Source organism: Mus musculus, chromosome 1 (genome assembly GCF_000001635.26).
Source record: "Mus musculus strain C57BL/6J chromosome 1, GRCm38.p6 C57BL/6J".
Lineage (NCBI taxonomy): Eukaryota > Metazoa > Chordata > Mammalia > Rodentia > Muridae > Mus > Mus musculus.
In genome coordinates, this window is record NC_000067.6 from 192588861 (window position 1) to 192615735 (window position 26875).

Sequence of the window (26875 nt, forward strand, 5' to 3'; positions counted from 1 at the left end):
GGAGAGAGATGTCACTCACCACTCTTAGCTTCTGATAGCCCTCTAACCAAGGCTCTTAGTCTCATTTACCTGATCCTTGAGTGGCATCACCCCGGTGAGCTTTCCCTTCCATGAAACACCCTCTTCTTGGGTTCTGCAAAACTACCCCTACATTTCTATCCCTCTTTCTGGTTCCCTCCTTCACCCAAAGTATTGGCTGGTTTTGTGTGTCAACTTGACACAAGCTGGAGTTATCACAGGGAAAGGAGCCTCCCTTGAGGAAATGCCTCCATGAGATCCAGCTGTTAGGCATTTTCTCAAAGAATGGGTAGGTCCATTGTGGGTGGTACCATCTGTGGGCTGGTAGTCTTGGGTTCTATAAGAGAGCAAGCTAGGCAAGCCAGGGAAAGCAAGCCACTAAGCAGCATTCTTCCATGGCCTCTGCATTAGCTCCTGCCTCCAAGTTCTTACCCTGTGTGAGTTCCAGTCCTGACTTCCTTTGGTGATGAACAGCAGTATGGAAGTGTAAGCTGAATAAACCCTTTCCTCCCCAACTTGTTTCTTGGTCATGATGTTTGTGCAGGAACAGAAACCCTGACTAAGACACCCAACTCTCAAGTATCAGTGTGTCCCAAACTCAGTGTGGACTTACTGTCTCTCTCTTCACACCTCCCTTCCCTTCCCCTCCTCTCCACCTCTCTCTCAGTCTCAAACATTATCATGCCTCCAAAATACCACCCATAGGCTCCCAAATTTTTATTTCTAGGCTCGACCTTTCTTCTGAGACATACTTGGCAAGGTTGTATCAGACAATGTCTTCTTATATTGTGAAAACAAGTTAATTTTTCATACAGAACACTTCAATACTGACACAGAAAAGCTCCAATCTACTGTCTTGTGTCTTGAATCTAAAGCATCTGCCACTGAGATGATCTCCTGATGGGAGGCCAGGGAAGACATGTGTCCATTTATAGAAGAAGCGAACTAGATAGACTCCCCTGCTGCACAGAGACCAGAACATCATCTACTAGAAACATGAAGACCCAGAACAAAGAACTAGGACAGAGAGATCACGTTACATGCGTCTGAGAGTGCTCCACTGCTTGACGATGTCCCCAACATAAGACACTAAATTTATGCATATGTAGCAGAGGATGGCCTAGTTGGTCATCAATGGGAGGCCTTGGTCCTGTGAAGGTTCTGTGCCCCAGTATAGGGGAATGCCAGGGTCAGGAAGCAGGAGTGGGTGGGTTGGGGAGCAGGGAGAAATGGGAGGGGATAGGGAGGTTTTGGAGGAGAAACTAGGAAAGGGGATAACATTTGAAATGTAAATAAAGAAAATATCAAATAAAAAGAGAAAAGAAAAGAAAAGAAAAGAAAAGAAAAGAAAAGAAAAGAAAAGAAAAGACAAGACACTAAATTTAAAAGTAAAGGGCCAGGTTTGTCATGCCTAAGTAGGCTCAGTCTTGGAAGAGCTCAGATCCCCTCAGCCTTATGTCTAGTGAGCACCTGGTCTCTCTCAGCTACAGTGGACCCAAGTGGGAGAACAGCAGACCAGCCACTATTGCAAATGGCACTGTTCCTCATAGGCAAAGGTTTTATATTCTCTCAGAGAGGCCCTTGGGGCAATGACTTCTGACCACTAAGAAACTTTCTAGCTGAGTGAGGTGACATCTGGTGCAGTGTCTTGTCATTTGGTGAGTCAGGATCCCAAAGAATCAGGTCACTTCAGGGTAAATGACCTTTGGACCTTGATAGCCAGTTGTCTGCTTATATTCAACCAATCACAGTGCTGATGGTATTGGTTCTTCACAGCCCACTGTCTACTTTCCTCAACCTGCTGATCTACCAAGTGCAAGGAGCCATGGTCTGTTTTCTTTCTGATGCGCCAGAACCTTCCAGAACCATTAGACTGATTGTAGTGGCTAAACTCTGAGGCACAGTTCCTAAGTTAAGTCTATAAGTAGAAATTTCATTGCCCCATAAGGGATTTAGTCATCGTATTCAGACACTCATGGAGAGAAGAGGAGATGGGGGCTGAGGAAGAAGAATATATTTAAATCATGCAATAAAATGAAAATCAAGAGTGAGCTGTCGTGGATTAACTTCTTGAGATATGGGTTCACCTTTGCATAGGAATAACTGATGAGCAGCCTGGAAGGGTCTCTCTCCATGGAGAGATCAGGTCCCAGCTGGCAGAAAGCAGGGCCATGCCACTGATACTTTGAACTGACACCACTAACTAAGAGATTTCAAGGCTGAACACAAATTCTGGCTCCCTGAGGAGTACGTATCAGAAAAGAGTAGGTTGCCTCAGCAACTCCTCTACTTCCTACCAGTAAAAGAACTTGGTGAAAATGCCTGTTGCCAGCTTCCTACAGATCTGTACTTACCAGAATCAGAGGTGATAGCCTCCTTCTTGTAAAGTAGCAGGGTGTTAGCAGGTGGTCTCTTCCCTATCCCTTTTATATATGAACATATTTTGTATTGAGTATCAAAGCAGCAGTTTTCAATCACTAGATCTGTACCACTATACAACAATATCTTAGCACAATGCTCAGTAGTCCTCTACCTTCCTGGGTTCTTCCAGCAGGCAACCCCTGTTGTCCATACCATTGGCAAGCCCCTCCTCTCTCTTCTACTCTCCTCAGTGAAGTCAGAAAACATCACTCGTTCACTCAATGGAGCACTGTGCCAAGCATGATGATAACTGTCATTGTGTATTGATTATGTGGCCTCCATAGAATCAAAGATCAGTGAGGGAGATGAAGATTAAACATCTAAAAGTATTTCATTAAGCTTTAACAGCTGCACTAGGAGAGAACATGTGTACTCTCAAATGGATTATCCAGAGGGACCTGCCCGAACCAGGAAAACCAGCATAGGGTTCACAAACAAGATGTCTACCAAGACAGAGTCTGAAGGATTGGGATGTGGTAGGCAGAGAGGGCACCCTAGGAGATTAGAAGCCTTGTGAGGGAGCTGTAGCTTGGGGAGACAGGCTTGCAGGGACAGGGGCCAGCAGGACAGGTTTCAAGACAGTAATAATCAAGGCCTCAGAGTTTGTCCAAAACATTGAAGACTTAGTTCTATGAAGACGGAAGCCACATTGAGTTTCATTTTTTTAAAGTCTTTTTATTATTTTCATGACTGGGCATTTTGCCTTCCTATAGTTATGTACATCAAATGTATCAAATGCCCATGAAGAATTAAAGAGAGTCTTGGAGACTGTGGAACTCAAGTTTCAGACAGACCATTGTGAGCTGCCATGTGGGTGCTGGGAACTGAACCCAGGTCCTCCCCAAGAGCCGCAAGTGCTCTTTGCTACTGAGCCATCTCACCAGCCCTAACAACTGGGTTTTAAAGAGGGTGGCATGGTTAGATTTTTACTAAGGAACATCACTAGGCATGAGGAGAGTGATGGACTGTGGGGAGCAAGAATGGAAGAAGAGCTACTAATTAGCTGCTGTTTGGTTACCAGGTATAAACTGAAAGCAGTGTGGATAAGGAGAGTTCTGGTGGCTAAACAGTGACTGAGAAAACCTCAAGATCAAGTCAGAAGGCAGGAGAAACAGTGCATACAGGAGAAGGAAAAGCTAACGGTTTAGGCTTTGAGTAACCTGAGAAATGACGCTCCCGTTAACATAGAGCACACATCTGGAGATGAGGGAACATGGGTTCAGAGTCAAGACACCTGCAAGGGAGTCAAAAAGAGGTTCAGTGGCCAGCTGGATCCATGAGTCAGGGCACCAGTAATGAAGATGTTTTCAGGCTACTGGGGTCTGGAGAGATGGTTCAGTGGTTAGGAGCACTTGCTGTCCTGAGGACTGTGTAATTCCTGTGGCAGCTCACACACAAGTCCCAGAGGTTCTGATGCTACTTCTAGCCCTGCATGCAGTGTGGTACACAGACATATATACAGGGAAAACACTCATACGTAGAAAATAAGACTAAAAGATTAAATCATCACAGTCAAATATGCTACTTTTAAAGAAGTTACATGAAAAGTGGGTATGTTTTGGGACTGTACTATTTAAGGTGATGTCCAGAAACCACAATTAAGCTACTTCTCAAATGTGCTAAGCGTGCAAGGGCCCTGGGTCATTACCCTACAGTGTGCCAAATCCTGCATTCGAGAACTTCTGGGGAGCCAACTTTCCTGTTTGGTTTGTTCCCAACCCGATTTAGTCTGCACTAGGTCACAGAGACCAGTTGGGTTACTCACTTAATAGTTCAGATCTATCAATCCGTGACTCAGGGTCCACGGTACACTGCTTCATATTCTGCTCAAGGTTAATAATAGGGCCTTCTTGAAGGAGCATTGGAATGGTGCCTGAGACTGAGCGGGGGGGGGACCTCTGGATTTCAGGGGTGCTCACTGGCTCTCAGGCTTTGGGGAAGAGAGAAGACACCCTTAAGATGCCTCTTCGGACACAGCACTCAGCATGGCATCACGGTCACTTTCACTGCTCTCCATAGACTTTATAGACACTTCTTCCCTTCTGGATGCTGGGCACCACTACTGAATATGATTTCTATCCTTTTTTTAAAGATTTATTTTAATTTAAGTATGTGTCTAAGTGTGTATGTCTGTGCATATGCATGAAGTACCCTCATACACCAGGAGGTGGCGTCAGATCTCCTGGAACTGGAGTTGCAGAGAGTTGCAAGCATCCATGTGGATGCTGGGAACCAAACCAGGGTCTTCTGGAAGAGCAACAAGTGCTCTGAATCGCTGAACCATCTCTCCAACCCCCAAATGCTTCTCTTTACATATACATGAGCATACTTAATTTCTTCCAGTGTGCTGCTCTCCTGTGTGCTCATCTGTTTTTATTGAGATAACTGTCCTTCTGCATTGTGGCTATCTTTATTGAAACATGCTTCAGTGCATTTGTTCCATCTCAATGATTTTTAAAATGTGTTTGCTTTAGTCTTATGCACCGGGTAGAATTTATCCACATTAATCATTTTTTTCCAGTGAAACCTCTTTTGTGTTTTACAGCCTGCCACGAGAGCAGACACTGGCACATTTCCTGCTGGGTCATTCTTCGGGTTGGCAGAACACTGTTCATATTCAAAACCACTGATTTCCTACGAGATCCTCGCATGTCAGCTGCCACACTTACAAGGCAAAAAATTTATGTGTAGCGCTTAAGACATCTATGAAGGGAAGTGTTCAATTAATATCCCAGTCTTATCTATAGGTTCAGAATGCCGTTTTGTGCCTTAGCTATCTTCTATGCTAATACAACAGACAGCTTCTATCAAAAGCTAAAATACCAGCACCACTTGGGACAGTTGAGTGCAGCACCACTCAGGACGGGCAAAGGCTTCTGGGAGGATGGGGGCTTCTGGGAGGATGGGGGCTTCTGGGAGGATGGGGGCTTCTGGGAGGATGGGGGCATCTGCGAGGATGGGAGCATCTGCGAGGATGGGGGCATTCAGGGGGATGGGGGCATCCAGGGGGCAGTAAGAGCTGATATGCACCATGCAGAGTCAGCTGTGAACACGTGAAAACCTGTAACCTGACAGCTCTATTCAGGAGAACTCATCCCGATTATGATATCTACGTAAATACAATATAATGAAACAATTAACAATAGATTAATTAAACAAATCACAAGTTTACTAAACCTTTTGACACTGATCTGCCTGCTTAGCGGGGCTTAAACACCACCATAGCTTTTACTGAAAATGGCTGAGTGTGCACACACAAACAGAACATACTTAGAAGAATGAGCTTTGATGTGAATTTTGTTAATTTACTCATCTGGATTTTGTAATTTTTCTATAATAAATGCCTAGGCCTTTACAGGTACAATATTCATTCATCAATCTGACCAACCGTTCATGTAAACAGTGATTGGTTTTGAAGCCTTCTCCACCCTGCCCCCAGTCATACTTCCTAAAGCTATACACACTTTGAAAATGTCTGGCAAAAACAGTTCATATTTGAGTGAATCTGGTGACCGCTACCCATCTCAAACTAGTCCCTCCTTGCTCAGCTGTCCCCTACCACACAGGCAATGATGGATCATGCTTACCAAAGTCTCCCGGACACAGGGTGTCTCTAGCAGCCTCCGGACCCCACTCTCCACAGTGACTCCCAGCCAGTTGAGCGCTGCCCAGCACCAGAGGTCCTCATAGCTACCATGCCAGTAGCTCACGAACGCAAACGTTGTTGCAGTAGAAAGCAGTGTCCCCAACAGGCCATGCTGGGACCCGCCCAGTGGGATGTACACATACCTGCAGAAAAAAAAGAGGCTGTGAGAAGCTATGCTGAAGAGGGAAGGGTTGCACCTGCCTCTCCCTGCTCTCCCTCTTGACTCTAATACCAACATTATCATTGACAGAACGAAAAATCCCACTTCCAGGAAGCTGTAGACATCCTGAGAACTAACTCTCCACTTCACTCATTGTTGACAAACCCACAAACCTCCACAGGGAGTGGCTTTAGGTTAAATGAACATACACACCAAGGAGCCCTCATCACGACAAAATTCATTTACAAGAGGTGAGAGGGGCAGCAATAACTTTAGAGCTTCTGAACAGATGCACCCAGCTCTTGAGCCCATCACAGGGTGCCAACCAGGCCGCTTGCATTGTAAGGATGATGACCATCATGGCCAGAATGCCTTTCACAGTGCAGACTACTAAGCTTATAGTAAAACCATTGTTTAAACTCAGTTGCTAAAAGCAGGCCCTTCCATGGTAGGAGTGGGGTGCATAAGTAGGGTAACAGGGCTGATTCCTGATTCCCAGGCAAGTGGCCCAGATGGAGAGGAGCTCTGGACTCACAGGAGTGCAGGACCACACCCCCTCACCGTCTGCCCCAATGCACAGAGTCCTCAGATACTTCTCCATCCCTGAGTGAGTAATGCCCAGGACTATGAGAGTCCACAAGTCTGTGAGCACGCCCTCCTCACGGGGTTTAAAGCCCACAGGCCTTGGTTCTTTCTGGTCAGATTCTATTTGTCCTCCTTCTATCCAGGAAGGGACACAAGACCTTTTATCTGAAGACATGATGTCTTCTGAGACACTTTACAAGTATCCTTTTACTTGATTCTTTGAAGTGCTGTGTGGTTCACACCTGCCATCCCAGAATCCCTAATGGTTGTTTGTACTTGCTTACTGTGGAAAAAGCTTTATTTAAAAATACATTTTTTTATATAGAACTGCTTCTCAGAAGAAGCCAAAAATAAATAAAATTAATCAGATCAGAAAATAAATGACAAAACTTTGTAAGTATTTTTATTTGAAATAATTTAAACAATGAATAAAATTAAGCATATTATTGAGTGGAGATTCACTAGATATGTACATTGTGCAACGACATCGGCCCCTCAAATTCTTGTTTCCAAAATCCCGAGGCTAGAACTCAAGACCTTGTGCATGCTGGGAAAGTGTGCCACCATATCCCGGTCCCCCTCCAACTTTTGTTTTTCCTTATGGTAAAAACATTTCAGTATCATTTCTCCGAGCATATCTAAAGACACACATGCTACTGTCTTCAGTAGTCACTGTCAGGTCCCCAAAACAAGCCTCACTCAGTACCTGTGGCTCCTCCCAGCTTCTCTCCCCACCCCCTACCCTCAACATCTTCCTCCTGGGGGCTTCCAACCCCTCGCTTCTGATTCCTCTGTAACTCAGCCATTTTCACCACATGCCTTCTTGGTTGTCATGTGCTCTCTTGATCCTCTTGCCCTGTCTCCTCTTTCTTCTCTTCCCCTCCCTACTCCCACCCTCTCTCCTGTCATGGCCAGGTCTGTTCTGCTGGCCATGCTCAGTCTGGCCATTCTCTCCCTTCTTCTCAACCATACTGTGGAGCAGTCATGACCTCACTTCATTTAGTCATTTCCTGTATACCACGGCTAACTGAGATTGGCTGACTGACTGCTGACTGGCAAGGACTACCTGTGGCTGTACCTGAGGTCTAGGTTTCACTTTACCACTAAGCTGCATGCAAATTCTTCCCCACAAAGGCTTTCCCTGTACCCCAGCTTCACCTTGGTGCTCTTGCTTGACTGGCCTGCACCACCTAGTTGAGAGGTCAGTTTAGAGCAAATCCCTCCCTGCCCCATCGATCACCCTTGATATCCTAATTCCTTTCCCCTCCACCAGATACCTTAGTCAGGCAAGAACTACATTAAGTTGGAGACTGGGGTGGTGGCTCAGTGGGCAAAGCACTTGCAAGGCAAGCACAGGGACCTGAGTTTGATTCCCAGGACACTCTCTTCCCCCAAAAGTTTAATTTCAAGGACAAGTGTAATGCCAGGGCCAGTGAGGTAGAGAAGGGGCTGTGGCTTGTTGCTCTCATCTACCCAATGAGCTCAGTCCAGGGAGACACCTGTCTCTAAAGCATGGTGACAGCACCTGAGACATGACACTGACGTCATCCTCTGGCCTCCATGTGTCTACACATGGATAGGTACACAAAGAATCCCACTAGATCTATCTACCAGAGTCTCCCTAAATCCCAGTGTTTCTCCAGTAATTTTCCACTCAGTGAGCACGTGCTCCGTGAGTGTAGGTCTTCTCCACCCCTGATGTGTTCGCAATGGGTTTTCTACAGAGCCCTTGCTCCATCCTCCACATCACAGTACTCTCTGCACAGAAGGTATGCCTAGCACTTTAGCGCTTTTATACTCTCTCTCACTCTGTAATATCTGTAATTCCTCTCGCTCTCAAATGAAGCATACCATCACCCTAGCTAACCCCATTTTAGGAGTGAGGAAACAGAGGCTCAGAAGTTAGTCTGGTCAAGAGATGCATCGAGGAGGAGAAAGGCCAAGATATAGCCTAACTAGCATCACCAAAGCTAATGTTTTTCCTTGTATCCAAGGCTCATTCCCTTTGCCTTTCTTCCTAGTCAGAAAGAACACTGGAGCCACTTTACAATGGAGCAACTTCAGAAACATGTGGAAGATAAATCCATCCCAGGCATCAAATTAGGAATGATGTACCTATACATATATAGGTGCCTATATATTAGGTGCCTATACATTAGGCACCTATACATTAGATGGCTATATATTAAGGCATATTCCTGAAGTGGATGAAGATGGCTCTGTTGCGAGCATAGGACCTAAATTTAAGGACCTAAATCCAATTCCTAGACTGAGAAACTAAAATAAAAGCCGAGACAGGTGGATCGATGGAAAGCACCTCTGGACTAATGAGTAAACTCCTGGAAACGGGGAGACCATGCCTCAAAAACATAAACAAAAACATGGCCGGTGCCTGAGAAACAGCATCCAACACCATCCTCTGGCTTGTCTACATACAACCCTATACATGCATATGCACACACACTCACACACACACATGTATGCATATGTAAGTCTGTTTATATATGTGCACACACACTCACACACACACACACACATGCATGCATATGTAAGTCTGTTTACACATGTGCACATACAATCCTGTATATACATGTGTTCCTTCTGCTTCTTTAAGGCATATTCCTAAAGATTCTTCTGCAGAAATATGTCCTGCCTGGCTGTGAAACCGTGGCTGGTCTTGCTGTGAGGCCTCATGCCATGGTGCCAGGTCCGCAGGAAGACTTGACAGAGTGGGAGGGAAGGCAATTAGGAAAGAAAGTGGGATATGAGAGACTGGACCAGTGTGTCCCACTTCAGTGTGGCTTGAGAGGAAAGGGCTGGGTGCTGCTGAAGGGACACCTCCAAGGAGTGTGCAGCAAGCCTGAGAGCCTGCAGGGGCACAGGTCTTACTTGGAGCTCGGCTGCCCCCTAGAGGCTTCTTGGTTATCAGTGTGCACTACTCAGGGATTTGGGATTTGGGCTGGAACTTCTGTGGCCTCTTACCCTGCACATCATGATCATCTTCAGTAACACTGAGAATGACTGTGGTTAAAGGAAATATCACAGTATTTGCAGACTTGTTCACATGATAAGGCTGTATGCACTAAAGAAAAATGAGCTGCAGAAGTCAGAAAATCCAGTACAGAATAAAAGCCTGCCATGCCTCTCACCAGTGAGACATGGCATTGGGTCCCGTCTGCAAGCTCTGGATGCCGCAACAGCCACCTAACAGCCACCCCTTCATCACATGTAGCTATTTTAAACCATAAGATCTTACTTTGCTTTCAAAAATGACAGCTGACCAAAAACAGTCTCTGAAAATTCTTTAAATACCAGAAATTAAGCTGCTTTGTTCCAAACCAGAAGAGGGGTGAGCCTTCACTCTTCACTCTGGAAGACAGTAGGTTTGGAAGAAGAGGGAATAGAAGATCTCTCTTCAATGCATCTGCCAGCCTGGTTCTGTGGTTACTAAGAACACAGGTGTGTCTGCCTCAGAAAAGCAGTCACATGAGGCACTCTGGTGAGCTGCACAGCCACTCACCTCCTGGTGAAACCCCACTGAGCACAGCAAGACAAAGATTTCTTCTGGTGGGGACACTGAGACCAAGTCAGCAGGAGCCTCATCTTGCCTGGCTACTTGGGTGGTCCCTGTCTGCATCTCTGCAGGCCTCGATTCTACATCTTGCAGAATCTACACAATGTGGACCCCCCCCCCCCCCACAGAGGAAGCTGCGTGCAATAGGTAGACAGCATTCACGATGTCTGCCCCTGACTGGGTGCCCTTGCCAGGTGCTCTCTGCATACTGTAGACAGTCATCAAGACAAGTTTCAGTGAAATAATGATGAAGCTTGTTTTGCCCCTGAGAGGTCCAAGTTAAATCTAGTGTGTTCCTGCGCCATTATCACAATGGGAGTCGTCCTTGTGGGAAAAGGTCTCCTTATTTGGTCAGATCTACAGATGGCATATCCACTAGTCTACAGTGAAAAGCCCAGCGGGCCACAAACTTGTGACAATCCTCCTGCCTCAGCTTCATCAGTGGTGATTACAACTATATGCCACTATGTATTGTCTTTTATTAACTAAAACCAGGTCATCTTGCTTTGGGCGAATAATGCTCCTTTATGAAGGTGTGCATCGATAAAACGATAGGATAACCCCAGAGGTCACCAAAACACATCAAAGCCACACTAGGGAAGGAAACCAAAGCAACATTCTCTCTGGTTAATTTGACCACAAACAAGCCCATGTTTCAGTTCCTCGCTTCTCCGCATGTGTCTGCCTATAGTTTGTGGTCACAGCTGATCTGTGGTCTGTCTGTTACATGCGTCTGAAACTGTGTTGTTAGTTTTGTCTGTGTGCTGTGCCTCTCCCTACCCATGGACTTTGCTCTGTATTTATGGAACAATACAGAAATCATGCTATGGGAATGAAATCGGGATTCTTTACAGAATCATCAACAGGGTTTTACAGGAAGAAGTTGCTTAACTGACCCTGAATAGCACTCAAGATTGCAACAGATATTATCAAGCTATACCCTGTGTTGTTTGCAATATTTAGGGTACAATTTGTTTTATGATTGCTTTTAATCTGTTGGCTGCTTTCAGCAAATGATCACTATAATACATATACACGCTTGGGTTAGGGCATGGAAGTGCACATAACTTAAGATTAAAGCTATGCATTAGCCGAGGTTGTAAAAGCTGATTGGGTGGGAAATCTAAGGCAAGCAAAGTTGGTTAAATTGTTCTCTTAAAGGCGAGGTAAATGTAAACAGGCTGAGTACACAGTAGGCTAGCAGGTTAATTACATAGTCTTATATGATCTCAAGACATATAATTAACCTGGCTTCAAGGTCCAACAAAGATCAGTCTCTTTGGGGTCAAGAGATTTTTCAGAACAATGTATCACTACAAACATGTTTGGACTGGTGAACTCCATTAGCTACTATTGAGTCAGGTCAGAGGTATAACATTGATTATTAGACAGACCAAATAATTATCTGCTACAGTGAACAAGCTTAGCACCCAGAAGATGTCAGATCAGTCAGAGGTAGGGCACAGGGAGTCAGTGGGAAGATGGGTAGGTGACTGTGAGCAGTTCCTGTGAAGGGGAGGGTAGTTTGACTCTACCTCCTCCATGGTCTCCACAAAGAATACTTCACAAACATGTCTGCAGCAGGGCCAGCGTAATGACTGTCCATGCAGGAAACCCGTTGATCTTAAATTCAGTCCATTTTCACCTTTCTCAGGAAGAGCCCTTCGAATTTTCTAACTTTCTCTTTAACCTAGAGAGTCACACAGAAGGTGCACTGATTTCTGAAAATGTCTTCAAAGGCAGGGCTCTTCTAGTATGGCTGCCATTTCAGCTAAATTCCAAGATCCCAACAGGGCTAAACAGGGAGGAAGTGTGAGCTTATGTGTGTGGCAGGGGGCATGTTTGTGTGTGTGTGTGTGTGTGTGTGTGTGTGTGTGTGTGTGTAAGAGTATGCGTTAACATTTCAGTGTTACATTACATAATGATGGTGTGCAAGTCAAATATCCATCCTACAGGACATAGATAAAGGTCTAGTGTTTATTCCTCACTATGAAGTGAAAGATTATTTATAAAGGGTTTTAAAGGAGGATACAAACAAAAAAAAGAACATAATTTGCTTTAATGTCTTTCCATTCAGTGCAGATCATAATGGAACTTTAATAACTAGGAAGCCACAGTTGGTTAATGGGCAACCATAGAGTTGATCATTTCCAGAAAGCAAGGAGAAGTCTATTGTAAAGCGGAGGGGATACTCCAGGCCTGGTGAATTTTCTGCTCCTTCACTGAAAGGTGTTGGGTAAAGATGGCTTATGCGGTTCTGAAAAGCTCCTAATAAGAATTCTATGTTCTGTCTCTCTGCAGAAAATTTTGGAAATTATAAAATAAAAACTAAAGTACCCGTAGTGGTGGTTCATACCTATAATCTTAGCAGGTGGGCGGCAGAGAGGCAGGAGGATTGCTGTGAGTTTGAGTAAAACCTTTTCTCAAAACAGCAAACTTAGTCAAGTTGCATCTTATCTATACGCTGGTAGCTCTGAGGACTGAAGTGCTATGCTCAGCACGGGTCTGTGCTTAAAGCTTAGAGAAACACTCAGCTTGGCCTTCAGAGTCCAAGACCCAGAGCTCATCCCTCCAGAGCTCTGCCTTCTTGGGGCAGAAAATGTCAAAAGGCTGCAAAGGCTAGCCCAGGGCAGCAGCAGAGTGCAGGACAAGGAGAGCGTGCTCAGGAGCCAGAGGCAAGGCCCCCAGTGGGACCATCTGCCTGTCTCAGGATCCCCAGGCCCGTTAGAAGCATGCTTCACTGCAGAGCCTCAGCCAGTGTGGACAGAGGGTACAGCCACCTTCTTCTATGTGAGTGTCTGTAGAGATCAGATGAGTTCTTAAAAGGATTCGGGAGGCATATGTTCCCTGCTTAGTTGTGGCAAGGACACTTAGAGATCTGGGCTGGGCTGCAAATGAGAGGACCGTAAGGCCAGGCAGATCTCAGGGATGTGTTCATATTGCATTGATGAGTAATGCCCCCTCCTACCTCACCCCTGCCCTGGTAACTCCCATTCTTCTCTCTGCTCTATATACTTCACTATGATGGCTCCCTTCCATAAATGGACCATGCAAGAGATACTGGACCTGTTGGCTTCTCTCAGCAGAACACTCTCCAGGTTCCTTCAGCAAGGTTGCTCGAACAAGGAGGATCTGATAACAGATGAACGCCTGTACACTTGCCAATGGGCCAGCATCACAGACAATAGCTTGCTACTTATCATGGATAGGATCTAAAATGTCCTGTCCCCAGCAGGTGTTCTGGGAGTGGATCTAAAATGTCCTGTCCCCAGCAGGTGTCCTGGCCAACTGTGGCGCCTTCAGGAGGTGAGGCCTATTTGTCCAGAAGCAGCCTACCTGAGGCAGGGCCTGTGTTGTTAGCTTCCTATCCATACCTTGCAGACAAAGCCAACAGGCTCCTGCCACTGCTGACAGAGTCCCTGTCTCCATCGCCCTTGTTTTCTCCCTCCCCCACCCAATACAACATCCTCAGAGACTGAGACAAAACAAACATCCTCAGCTGCTTCTGCCTTGTGTTTTGTCCGGGGGATGAAAAATTAATTGATAGACTATTTTTATAAACAAAAATGAAGAAAGCCAAAGGCAGATGAGAAAAACTTCACAGGTGATGGATATGTCTACTCCTCTGACTCTGGTTTCCACTTCTTAAGTGAATGCATCTGTTCGAAGGCATCAAATGTTAATAGGAAGAGATGCAAATTGTCAGTTACACCCCACAAAGCTGTCACGTAAATGGCATCATCACAGAGACAAGCACTCCTGTATCTTTTGTAGCACATGAACTCCATCCTGCTGACTTCAGGATCTCTAACGATCTCTCTTGACTCAGCACCAACAGCAGATCCACTCAGCACCAGCAGCAGATCCAGGGCTAAATCTGAAGAGGAGGGTGCTGTGGATCCAACCCATTGCTGCTGCTGCTTAATCCAGATGTTACCCAGGTGTCCTCCACACATGTGGAGTTGAGGGTGTGTTGATGGATGAGGATAAAGACAACTCTACCATAGACTAAACCATCTATCTCCCATACTCTGCAACGAAGGCACTATGGCCCTTCCTTCCACTCAGGATACAAAAGTCACCTGACAATGTCCCTTGAAATGAGTGGCTACTGTGTGGGTGGGGACTACATATGTATGTCTTTGTGTGTGTATATGTATATTTGAAGTTTTATATATAAAAAAGTATATGTGTATACACACACACACACACACACACACACACACACACACACATTCTTATAATATACTTGCCTACTACTCACTGAATAGCCTACAATGGTTTTGAATTCAAAGGCAGTCCTCCTGCCTCAGTTTCTGGAGTGCTGTGGAATTACAGGCATGCATTACCATGCCTGGTTTTCATTCCTCCATGTTGAAGCAATCTGACAACGGTCTGGAGGGGCCACTGTCCCAGTGACAGACAAGCCTTTGAAGTAACCCTGAACAAACAGCCTGGAAGACGCCATCTTCTGGACTTTCCACTCTGCGGACAGAGGCACGGGCAGCCTTGGGGCAAGGGTCACCTGAAGGCAGACTGTGGCTTCTCCCCATGGGTTTCTAACCCCTCTTCCAGGCCTGCCTTTGTCTTGGGCTATAAATAAACACATGAAGCAGATTCCTTGGAGTTTCACTCGAAGGGGCAGAAAGAGAGAGTATAGACTCTTTAGTGCTGTCGAGCATCGCCTAATCGCTAATAAAAAGATCCTTGAAGACTCAGTTTAATAACCACTGAGATTTCCTGGCTGCCTGCCTGTCTTCCTACCTTCCTCCTAAGAGGATACTAAAAGCACTTACATGCCTCTCCAGGCCACATGAAATGGGGCAGAGCACAGCAAGCCGGATGCAAAAGGGGTGAATCTGGGGGATGATGTGACACACACACACACACTCCTCCTTCCCCTGCAAACTGAAAGGGACAAGGGGACATCCTCCCCTTTCCAGAAACACTCTCCACCCTCTGGTCTATCAGCACCTCTTAGACATAAAGACCAGCATTGCCATTGGGAGCAGGCACAGCTCCTCTGATGGACACACAGCTCCTCTCCTGAGCAACTGCACTATCTGTTCCTCCTGGGATGCCTGCCTCTCACCCACATCCTACCCACTGTTGGCCCTCATTTTCACACTCATTTGTCATGGCTTCTTGGGAAATGTGTGCTATAAAAGGACCGTGTGCAACGTGAAGGTCACTGTACTGGTGCTGTGCCTTGGGCCCTCTAGAAAAAAGTGTTCTGAAGACAAGTGCAGTGGAGAAATGCCAGGAGGCCTACAGAGGTATTTCACTCTCCATCTGCATTTGCGGTGCAATGACACAGGCAGCCATGCTGGACGGGGCCTCCCGGAGGCAAGAGGAGAGGCTCTGCTGAGAGCAGACCTCAGGTTCCCATGGCAACATAGAACCACATGTGAAAAGTCTAGTTAGTGGTCACACAGAAAAGAAAATTAACAGCTGGATATACAATTACAAGGCAAAAGAAACTGGCTGCCCAAAAAGCTCTTCTCCCCAGGAAGAATGCATCTGTCACAGCCTCCAAGTGTTTACCTTAGAGACATATTATCTACGTCAGACCCCCATTGCCTTATGACCAAAATGGAGACCCATCAGCCTGGCTCTACCGAAGTCAGCCTTGAACTGGCTCCTGCCTGGACTACCTTTTGAATCACCTAGATAGACTCCACCCTTTTAGTGACTTCATCCTGGATCTAGGCCCTGTAGTCCTTCCAAAGCCTACCTCAGCCATGTTTCCTTCTACTAGGGTCCAATACTCACTTCAAGGAATATTTTTCTCATCTAACCTTACTCTTTGATGTGATTATGTACACACCTTGGTTGTTGAGACAGTGTCTCTAATTAACATGAAGCTTGCCAAGTAGCTGGGCTGGCTGGTTAGAGAACCCCAAGAAGCCACCTATCTCCACAGCCCCAGAACTGGGATTAGAAGCATAGTCCATACCCAGCTTTACCCACCTGGGCTGAAGGAACTGGACACAGGTCCTCCTGCTTGTAAGGCAAGCTCTTCACCAACTGAGCTATCACCCCCAGCCCTCTCTCACCCTTTGATTTCTTATCTCTTGGAATCACATGTTCATTGCAGCCTAACACATTTCTTTATACTTCCTGTGCCAGGCTCCTGTACTGTAGACCACTGTTTAGGTGGAGGACAAGCAACATCTGTCACGCCACACAGGAGAAAATCAAAGCTCTTCTAACATCAGGGACCCCGAGAGAGAGACTACAGCCTTCATCTTCTCCTGTTCTTCCCGCCCTCCTCCTCACCCACTGGATGTAAACACTGCCTACAGTGACTGCAGCAAGCTGACTTGATAAATGCCCACCACCCTCACACACTACCGCAGGCTTACCCCCATTCCGCCCCACCCTCACCCTCACTGTGCTCTCAGAAATCCAGTTAAACCACTCACAGAGGTTCCTCAAACAAACAAGAAAGCTGACAGGGCCTGGACGGTAAGACATTTATCTGCTGACATTTTTCCCAGGGGAGCTGCCAGAAGTACCAAAAACTGGGAGGTTTATCCAAAAAGTGAAACAACAAATTTTAAGATTAAAGCACACCTTTAATCTTAGTACTAAGGCAGCCAATGCAGGCAGATCTCTATCAATTCTAGACACATACACACACACACACACACACACACACACACACACACACACACAAACACCAATCTACATACTTAGTTCCAGGATAGCCAGGGCTACACAGTGAGACTCAAAACAAACAAGGAAAAATTAAAAGTTAAGTTGGGAATGGTAATTTGTGACCTTGACTCTTAGAGGCTTTTCAGGGGGCCACCAACATCAGGTGCATGTGAGGGTGTTTTCACGGGCCTGCAGGAGGATGACTCTTTTGCCCACTTTGGGGGCGCCCAAGTCAAGTTTTCTAGAAAAATAAAAACAAAGCAACAACAAACCAAGCCCTTGTTCTCCAGCATCCACACCCTCCCTCACCCCAGTGTGTTGGTCACAGAGAAGTCCAGAAATCGGGATTGTAGTTGGGAAAGGACAAAAGACACCCATAAGGAGTGCCTTTGGCTGGGGAGATGGCTCAGTGGGTGAAGTGTTCTCCTTGCAAGCATGTGGAACAGAGTTCGATTCCTAAAGCCCCATGTAAGAAAGCTGACCACTGAGGGCCATGTTCACAATCAGCTTGCTAGCAAGGCAGCCTAATACCAAGATCCAAGCCTGTTAGAGACCCTGGCTTAAAACATAAGGTAGACAGAACCTAGGGAATGACATCAGTGATAGTCTGTTAACCTCCACATGCACACAAGTGCACACCACACAGGTACAGGCACACACACACCCAGGACACTGGAGCACAATGGCCATGAAAAGACTTTTCTGTAGGGAGCACAGATGGGGTTCAATGGCCAGAATGTGAAGCAAGTGAGATAAAATAGTGGTGATATCATGCAAGCAGTGATGTCATAAGGCAGTGATGTCATGTAGTGATGTCATACAGGCAGTGATGCCATACAGGCAACAGTGAATAAGCCAAGCCTGATGGCTGCTGGAGGTGCTGAGGAGGCCATTCCCATTCTGGGCTGAAAACGAGGCTCTGACAAACCAGCTTTGGTGGAACTGTTGCAGCTGCCTCTCGTTCATCACAATTACGATTCACAGTCCCTATCAGAGAAGATGCCTTTTAGAACTGGGTGCTGGGAGGGGAAATTGATAAAGCTTAAGCTTGGACACAAGTGACAATAACTCTGAGACGTTTGCTCCCCACCCCTGTGCCAGGGCAACACTTACGGAAACAAAGCAAGACTATCGCCCTGTGCTCAGGAAATAATAGCACGTTTCTCAGGATGTGGTGAGTGCTGGCTGGCCAACACCACCCACTTAAATGGCCCCATGATGACCAAATGCATGCTTGAGTGCACATTAGAGAGTAATACTTTAAGAGCTGGCATGATACACACAGGAGCCAAGGATGACACTATGTGCGTGTCACACAAGGCAGAGCCTTCCGTAAATTAAGAGTGCTACCACACATGCAATAATGTTGTAAGAAAGCCAATGCCAGTGACCATGGCACTGGCCACGGGCATGGGGACCACACTGGGAAACTGTCACTTCATGAGGGCTGGGGACGAAAGTGAGTGCACATGGCACTCCACCTACATTTAAAGGTCCCCTCTCAGTGGAGTCAAGAAGAAAGCTGTTTCTGGGTAAGGGCTCACTCTGAGAAAGGCATGTGGCTCAGTGCTGATTCACACAGGCTATAGTCAGGCCCTGAGTCTGGGGAAACAGAAAGCAGTTGGGTCCACCTGACAGGGGTGTGTCTCCCAGTTCTCCTGTCCTCCTCAACCTCCTCAACCCCCTGACTTCCAAGACCAAGGTGGGTGACACTGCCAGCAAGGGATCACTTTCTGTCACTACTTTGTGGAGGTCAAGGAACAAAGACATTCCTTCTAGCTACCTCCTTCTGGCTTACCCTGGGTGTGGGTGTACCATTAACACGGATTGAATCCAGTGACCAATTCAGTAGTCTTGGCCCTCTCAGCTCCTCAGCTTTCCTGAGGAGAGGATTAACGGGAACAGGATAAGTCAGAGCTAAGCAGGACTCAGAGTTATTTATCTTCTCCTTACATGGGCCAGAGGCATCCTGTGCTTGCCTGGAACAGTCTCAACGTTTGTTAAATAGCCTGTTACCTTGAAAACAAATTAACACAGAAATTTAGAGTTAGATACTAGATTAGTTAGTAAGTACATAGAGGGGAGTGCAGGAGGAAGGGTGGACCTTATAGGATGGGGTCCACAGGTGCACAGGGAAGGGTGGGCCCTGTAGGGTGGGGCCCACAGGTACAGGGGGAAGGCTGGACTCTGCAGGGAACAGGAGGAAGGGTAGACCCTGTAGGATGGGTGCAGGGTGGGGCTCACAGGTTCAGGGGGAAAGGTGGACCCTGCAGGATGGGCTTCACAGGTGCAGGGCCCTGGAGGGTGGGTCTTCTAAGACAGAACTGAGAGAACAAAGGAAAAGACTGAAGACAAGAGCTCTGTGTTGTTAGCTGCCTGATATTAATCCCAGTACAACCCAGGTAAAATGGATAGGCTCTTCCCAACCCAGCATCCAAGGAAGAGGTAGCCATTCCTCCCTGATCCTTTCAAGAAGGGATCTTAAAAGTTGACAAGGTTGAAGATTATTTCAGTGTACATTCACTTGAGATAATCTGAACAATGGCTTCAAGGAGACAACCAAGAGTGATACAGAAATGAACGGCTCTCTTAAGGAGCTCCAAAGAATCAAGACAGGAAGTCTTGATGGGCGAGACCCTGTGCCTTGTCTTCTCAGACACACATGCTTGATGTGCATAAAGCTCACCCCATCTACTAGCTCACTGGACAGATTATGATTAAATAAGACCAAGGGGCTAGACAAGAATTGAAAAACAACACAAACCATGCAAGTATCTGAGTAATGCTATCAGGACAATTGTGTCTTGGGATGCTGCTTTGAATGGTGATTAATTTAATTAATGTCCTATTGTTAGTGTAAACTTATTTAAGTACTTGCTTCTAATATGTACCTTACTGTAGAAAATAATGGGCATCATTAAAAAACATTAAAATAATTAAAACATTTTCACATATAATCAGAACCATCCCACATGAACGTCCCTCTTAACTCTCTCTTTCCTCCCAGTGACCCTCCCTCCCAAAACACTACTTCCTCCTCTGTCATACACATCCATATACCTATAAAGATAGAAAACACACCTATAAATATATACATATACATAGGTAGGAAGAAGGCTCTTTAGGGAAAGTGCTTTAGGAGGAAGGCTATTTAGGGAAAGAGTTTATCTAGCAAGCAAAAAAGCCTGAGTTCAAATCCCTAAAGCCCATAGAAAGATAAACACGGGGCGTTCAGGCACCTCTATGGTGTGTCACTATAGAACCCCTCAAGCGAATACCCAGGAGTGGGTTAGCTGGATCACACAGTAGCTCTACTTCTAATTTGGGGGGGGGGGGGACCTCCATGCTGATTTTTGTGGTGACCACACTAATTTATGTTGTACCGGGGACACTTCTACCTGTATCAACCAGGGAAGGAACTTCCGTTGCTGCAAATATGTTGCCTACGGAGGAGGAGAAAGGAAACGCTTTGAGACCTGCATTCATTAAACATCTTAGAGGACCGATTCAGTTTGCAGATCTAGACTGGGAGTGCCCCCCCCCCCCACCCAGTTTACAGATGGAGAAAACAGACAGCTTGGAAAAGTTGTTCATTTCCCTAACTGAAGAGCTGCCAGGTTGGTTCCACTCCACGCCAGTCTCAGGACCTGGATTAAGGGGCTCAGTCTCAGCAGTGTGTGCTCCTCTGTCTGAATTGTCTCAGAATAGAAATGGCTACACAGCCAATGGCAGAGGGGTAGCTGAGGCTGAGGTCTGTCTTTCCACCGGGCTTCCCTCTTTCTTCTGACAGCTGTGAATGACAGGCACAGAGGTCCTGCGTGGGCAAAGAGAGCAAGCGGAGGGCCTGCGTGTACAAAGAAAGTTAACAGAGGGCCTGAGTGTGCAAAGAGCATGATAGCCAGTGTTTAATCATTTTAGCCCTTTCCCTATTAAGTTCTAATGACTGTGCTCATAACTTTATATGGTATGGTATTTCGTTTGATTTGTTTTGTGGTTTTGTTTGTTCATTTGTTTGAGACAGGGCCTCACCTATTGTAGGCTGACCTTGAACTTGCTTATGTAGGCAAGAATAACCTTGGACCCTCATCCTCCTGCCTCTGCCTTCCAGATGCTGGGGATACAAGCATGCACCACTATGTCTGGCAATAACTTCAATTTAGAGAGTTGTTCGGCTTCTTTAAGTAATCAACATCATGTTTATGAAGCATAGCAGGCAAGTCCAGGTAAGTGTCAACTTACCATAAGATATCTGGGAGAAAGTCACCATGTCCTCTATTGTGGGCACAGAGAATGCTAGACACACAAAGGTTGTGAAGACCATCTGAGCCTGTGGAGCCCTACGGTACATCCAGGAGCCCCAGCATGCGCCTCAGACTTCTCAGTTTCTGAGAAACTCCTCGAGACGGACATTTGCACTTTTAAACCATTCAGAAGGAAGAGCACCTGCTTCCAGTACATTCTGCCGGTCAGTCCTGGCTCTCCCCTTCCAAGCAACATGGACTGAGAACCAGCTCCTCACTGACCACCTGTTGAATGTCCAGTGAAAGCTTCATCTCTTCCCAAAGGTCCACTTTGGAGCAAGCCCTGATACCAACCACCCTTCATCCCACACCTAATCCACAGCCCATCACTGTCAGCTTCTCTGTTAGATAGTTAGTGTTTTGTTCTCCCATGGGGCCGTGGTATGACACCATTTTCAGGACAACAGTGAAGAACAGACGAGGAATACCGCATCCCTCTTCTGACCACACATCCATACCATGAACAAATACTTTCTGAATTCCTACTATGTTCTGGGCATACTGCTGAGCACTGGAGTTATGAGGAAATATTTCAGGCAAGGTGCCCTCATGCAACTCACATACCACCTAGAACTAGCAAGGTCTGTAGTACACACATTCCAGAGCAGACTCAGTTCATACCCAGTTTGAACCTAATACTTTTCTAGAATAAGAGTTCTAATCTTTCCTAACCACAGACATTCTTGTCTCCTTTAGTCCCACCCTCTATGCACCCACCTACTCACCTATCTACTTACCCACCCACCTGCCCACTTACCCACCCATCTAACTATTCACTCACCTACTCACCCACCTACCTACCTACCCACCCACCCACTCACCCACCCACCTACTCATCTATGAAGGCCTCTCCACAGAAGAGATGTCTATTCTGTGACTGCAAACATGGCTGCCTCCCCTTGCACACTTGTTTTAACTAGTTCTCTCTTTAGCATAAAGGCATCCCTCTAGCTTTTTCTATTTTTTAAACACCATTCTGCCATCCTCCAAATTCTTCCAGGCCCAATTCTAAGTACAAAAGTCTTTCAGGGTCCTTGACAGCGAGTTGGCCCAGCCTCTAGCCTTCCCCTCCCATTCATCCCTTAACCCGATGCATCTGCTCCTCCCTGCTCCACTCCAACAACTTTCATCAATGTTATCCGTGACCTCCATATTGCCAAAGACAATGGACGGTCTCCACCTTCTTCTTGTCTTATCTACTTTATTTTTTTATTTGCATCGACCCTGCCTTGCCTTTTCCTCTTTTGATATTCTCTGCCTCAAGCCTTACCAATATAGTACTACTCACACTCAAAAGCAGACAATCTTTTTAAACATCCAGAAATAGCTACATCTTGAATACGTCCTTTCTGATATTGTTTCTATAAATACCCACAGCCTCATTCGGGATTGTACACAAACCATTTTAGGAAGCTCTCCAGTCCCCTAATCTCTCGAGAGCATCCTTCCTCAGCCCCACCATCCTTGTTCACTTCAAAGTTCTGTTCTCTTGAGGCTCCTTCCCTCTCGCCTGCCTAGCTCTTCTCCAGTCCCTAGTACAGGGTGCTCATTCTCTGCTTAGCTCTAAAAATATCAGCAGCCACCATCAGGATCAAGGCCCTGTCCCCTGACTTCACACCCATCCTGGGAGCCACACTAGAACATAATAGCAGTGTTGTGCACATTGATCTATATTTGCTAACCTATGGTAGCACAGGTTCAATGCTGGAACATATGCGCTAATATGCAGCTCAGGAAATATCTGCTGAGTTAGTCAGAGGGCAAAAGGAAGAGAGCTGGAGTGAAACCCAACAGAGTCCAAAAAGGCAAAAAATAATACAGGACCATGGAAAAGATGAAAGAGGAGCTGAGGGGGAACTGGCAGATTCACCAAACTTCTCCTCCACACCTTTGCTGAGGGCTGTGCTGCTACAGAGAGCGCTGCATAGCAGGCAAGAAGGATCTTTGGACTCCTGCTCCGACCTCAGACCTCATCACTGAGATTTCCCCTAGAGGAGACCTGAGGGGCTCTCCCTGGATCTCACCCTACACCACTCAAGAGCCCTTCTTGCCTCGATAACCACCGTCCATCAACAGCCCCCACCCCATACTGACACAGGCTTGGGATTCTTCTAGAAGCCTCCCCAGATTAACACTGCCCTTCTCTCTAGTGTGAGCCTTCCCGAGGCTGTTCAATATTTACTATTTCTGCAAACATGTAATTGCTCCCATATTTAATTTTCACGGAGCACAGGAACCTTTGCCTATCAGGTACCGAAGTCGACTCTACAAATGCCCAGTGCACTCTGTGTTTCCTCTGGGTCCTTGCCAAGTAGACAGTTGTACTTTACCCTGAGCCGTGTCAGCAAAGAGAGGTGTCAATGGTAAGAACAGGAATTTGCCCTGGATTCTAGTCTTGCCTTCACGTACCAGTGAAACTCTAAAAACAGAGCTCATACTTCTGAGCCTCAAGCCCCTAACGAGGGGTAAGGGTAATGAAACCCACCTTACCCAGGCAGTGGGCTGGCTCAGTGGGCAAAGTACTTTCTATGCAAGCATGAGGACCTAGTTCAGGTACCTAGAGTCCATATAAAAGCCAGGCATGGTGGCAAGCTCCTATAATTTGCCACATGCTGGGGGAGGTCCAGCAGGAAGCTCCCAGGGACCTGCTGGCCAGCCAGGCCAACCAGAAGAGCAAGCTCCAGATTCAGTGAGACCTTGTCTCACAAAACTCAGCTGGGAAGCACCAGAGGGGGGCACCTGAGGCTGACCACTGGCCTCCACACCATGTGCACATGGGTGTAAACATCTGTATGCATACTCACATACACGCAAATAAAGATTAAAATGTGGTATGTAAAGCTCTTAGAAGAGGGCCTCACCTACAGCAAGCATTTGATAGGTGTCAGCTTAGTTGTGACAAATACCATCTTGTAAGAATTGAGCAGGACCCCACACATTCTATTCACCCAAGCGTCAAGACCTTCATTACCCCAGCAGCTCAGAATCCTGTGCCCACACCCACCCCTCAACCTGATGGGGTTTTAATGACTTGCTAAACACTGCTTCCTTTACGGGCATCACTTTCCTTAACAAGTCAGATAAGTGGAAATCCCCGATGTCAACATCCAGATTAGAAAAGCATTTTATTTCCAAGCACCTTCCCTCATTAGCATCTGTGTGTGATTTGTGCGCTAATATATTTCTTACTAACGGGCACCCTGGAAACAGCCGTACACTCTGCCTCCAGACCACCTGACAGCTCCCAGGAACGGACTGCTTATCAGAGTCATGAGCTGTAATCCTGTAAGGAAGGCTTCCTGGGGTCTACATCCCCAGTGCCCTGTAGGGGCTGTGGTCTTCTCATTGTGATCCATGCTCCCCATAGTATCTGCTCATTAATCCAACAACTCCCCATCCACTGTGAGCTCATCTTCTCCAGGGAGTTGTAAGTTACTGGGTGTCAGTACCCTGTGCACTGTGAGGAGGGAAGATACCTGAGGTGAAAGCCTCATCCCCGGGGAGATCACCAGCCAGCTGACAGGCAAAGCCAACACGGAGGCCAGAGGCCAGGCAAGAGTCTTAGCTATTCTCACCACACAAAAGAGATCAGCACAGGAGGCCACGATGTACTCGCTTGCATTAAACATTTCACAATGTATCCACCTCGGAATATCACAGTATAATAATCTGTTAATCCAAAGAATATTAATATAAAAGCAGAGAGAGAAAATGGCAGTAGTGTAAGCCAACATGCATAACAACTAAACAAAGACAAGACATTTATCGAGTAGATGCCAGGTTCAACCAACTGACAGCTGGAAAACCATGTTTTAGGTAAGGAAACAGACATGAACTGTCTCTGAAACTGGCATCTTTTTATTGTCTATGTCACGTCTTGTCATAAATGTCCTATCATATAATGTTGTGTCATGTCATGTTAACCACTGCCTTGGTTACTTTTCTCAGAATTAATCACTACAAACTTTTAATGTAAATGTAATTTATGCATTTGATGAATATAAAATTTATACAGATTTGTAAGGTACAGAATGGTTCACTATCGGGCATTTTTAAAAATTATAGATGGATTTATATCCTTTTAAATATTTTAGCACAAGCACATATGAACTATACACATTAATGGAATTTTCTGTGGTCATGGGTTTATTCTCAGAAGATCTTGGGCTTTTGTTCTCACAGTTAAGTTATATTTAAGGGAAGAAAAAAAAAGAGCCCTCTGCTGGCCCAAACAAATAGCCCAGGATCTCCTTGGAGACTGGGGCAAAAGTCAAGGGTCCAGGCTAAGGAAGAAATTACTTCACCCCATGGCCCTGTGAGGCTCAACCTAGCCCTCAGGAGGCCTGGAACACAGCATCAGAGGCTGTTGGTAATACCAGTCGGCTATTATAACAAAGAGCACGTACATGAGAGAAACATTGTTACTTCTGGCCTCCTGCCGTCAACAGCCTGCTTGCGGGTCTGTGGTTTGTGTAGCTCAGGAGCTGGACCTGGTCTTTCCCAGAGAACTTTCCAACTCAAAAGAAGAAATCTCCCTCCTGCTCTTCTGTTCCGTTTTGTTTTGTAACAAGCTGGCCCCAAACTCACTGTGTGGCTAGGAAAAGCCTTGAGCTGCCTCCCTGTGCACTCTGTGGCTACCTCCCACTGGCAACCACTCCAGGCTCTCTTCTGTTCCCCTCAAATGCCAACACCACCTTCCTCCTCTTCGCATCTGTTCTTTGTACCTGCAGCTCCAAGAGAGCAGATGCTTCCCCTGGAGTCCTTCCATCCAGATGTGCCTGGGAAACACTGGGTTTGCAGGAAACCAACCTACTGAAAGGCAGGTGATAGATGAATGTTCCTGTGTCTTTCCTTAAGAGAAGAAACCGTTGACTGTGAGAAGCCAGATAGGCGCCATGGATGCTTCCCTCTTTGTTCCTGACTCTAAAGGGATAATTAGTAACAAAATATAGGAGCACCAGGTCCTACAATAATATAAAAGGGAACCCAGAGAACAAGGAGTGCCAGCATGGAGGTCTCCATAGGTCTCATGGGAAGGAAAGTGTAGGGAACCCCGGCACCATGCTGTGTGAGGCAATGCTCCAGCCCAGATAACAAACAGGGTACTGGGGCCTAAAGGGCCTGAGGGGAGCTGTCAGAGAGGAGCACAGCCTGCCCTCCTCTACCAACCCCAGACACCCCACTCCAACACTTCTGACAACCCTGTCTCACTTGGAACTCCGTGGGAAGACAATGCTGTGATTTCCCAGATGACACCTACAGACTCGAATATGCTTCTGTTCCTTCGCTGATGTCACAAAAGCCATCTTTACCTTCCTGGGTGGCATCAGCGACTGCATGGCTGAACACAGAAACCACATCTGCAAGAGCTACCTGCAAGACTACAAGCACTGAGCCTGAGTCAAGCATGCAGCCCACAGCTGAACCTGTCTCTGGCCAGTCAACCTGAGTATATCTGAAGGGAAGACCTGGCCGATTCTGTGGATGGCTCCCCCATGCAGGAAAAAAGA

General features: G+C 46.4%; 1 protein-coding gene across 4 annotated transcripts in view; it reads right to left on the minus strand.

Moving 5' to 3' along the window:
• The window catches only part of Hhat (hedgehog acyltransferase), a 258395-nt gene that overhangs the window by 76036 nt on the left and 155484 nt on the right, over positions 1-26875 (minus strand). For all 4 annotated transcript variants that reach the window (XM_011238934.3, XM_017320220.2, XM_017320221.2 and 1 more), the window contains one exon: positions 6027-6228. In XM_011238934.3, coding sequence (XP_011237236.1) covers positions 6027-6228 — 202 coding nt within the window. The remainder of the gene's footprint in view (positions 1-6026; positions 6229-26875) is intronic.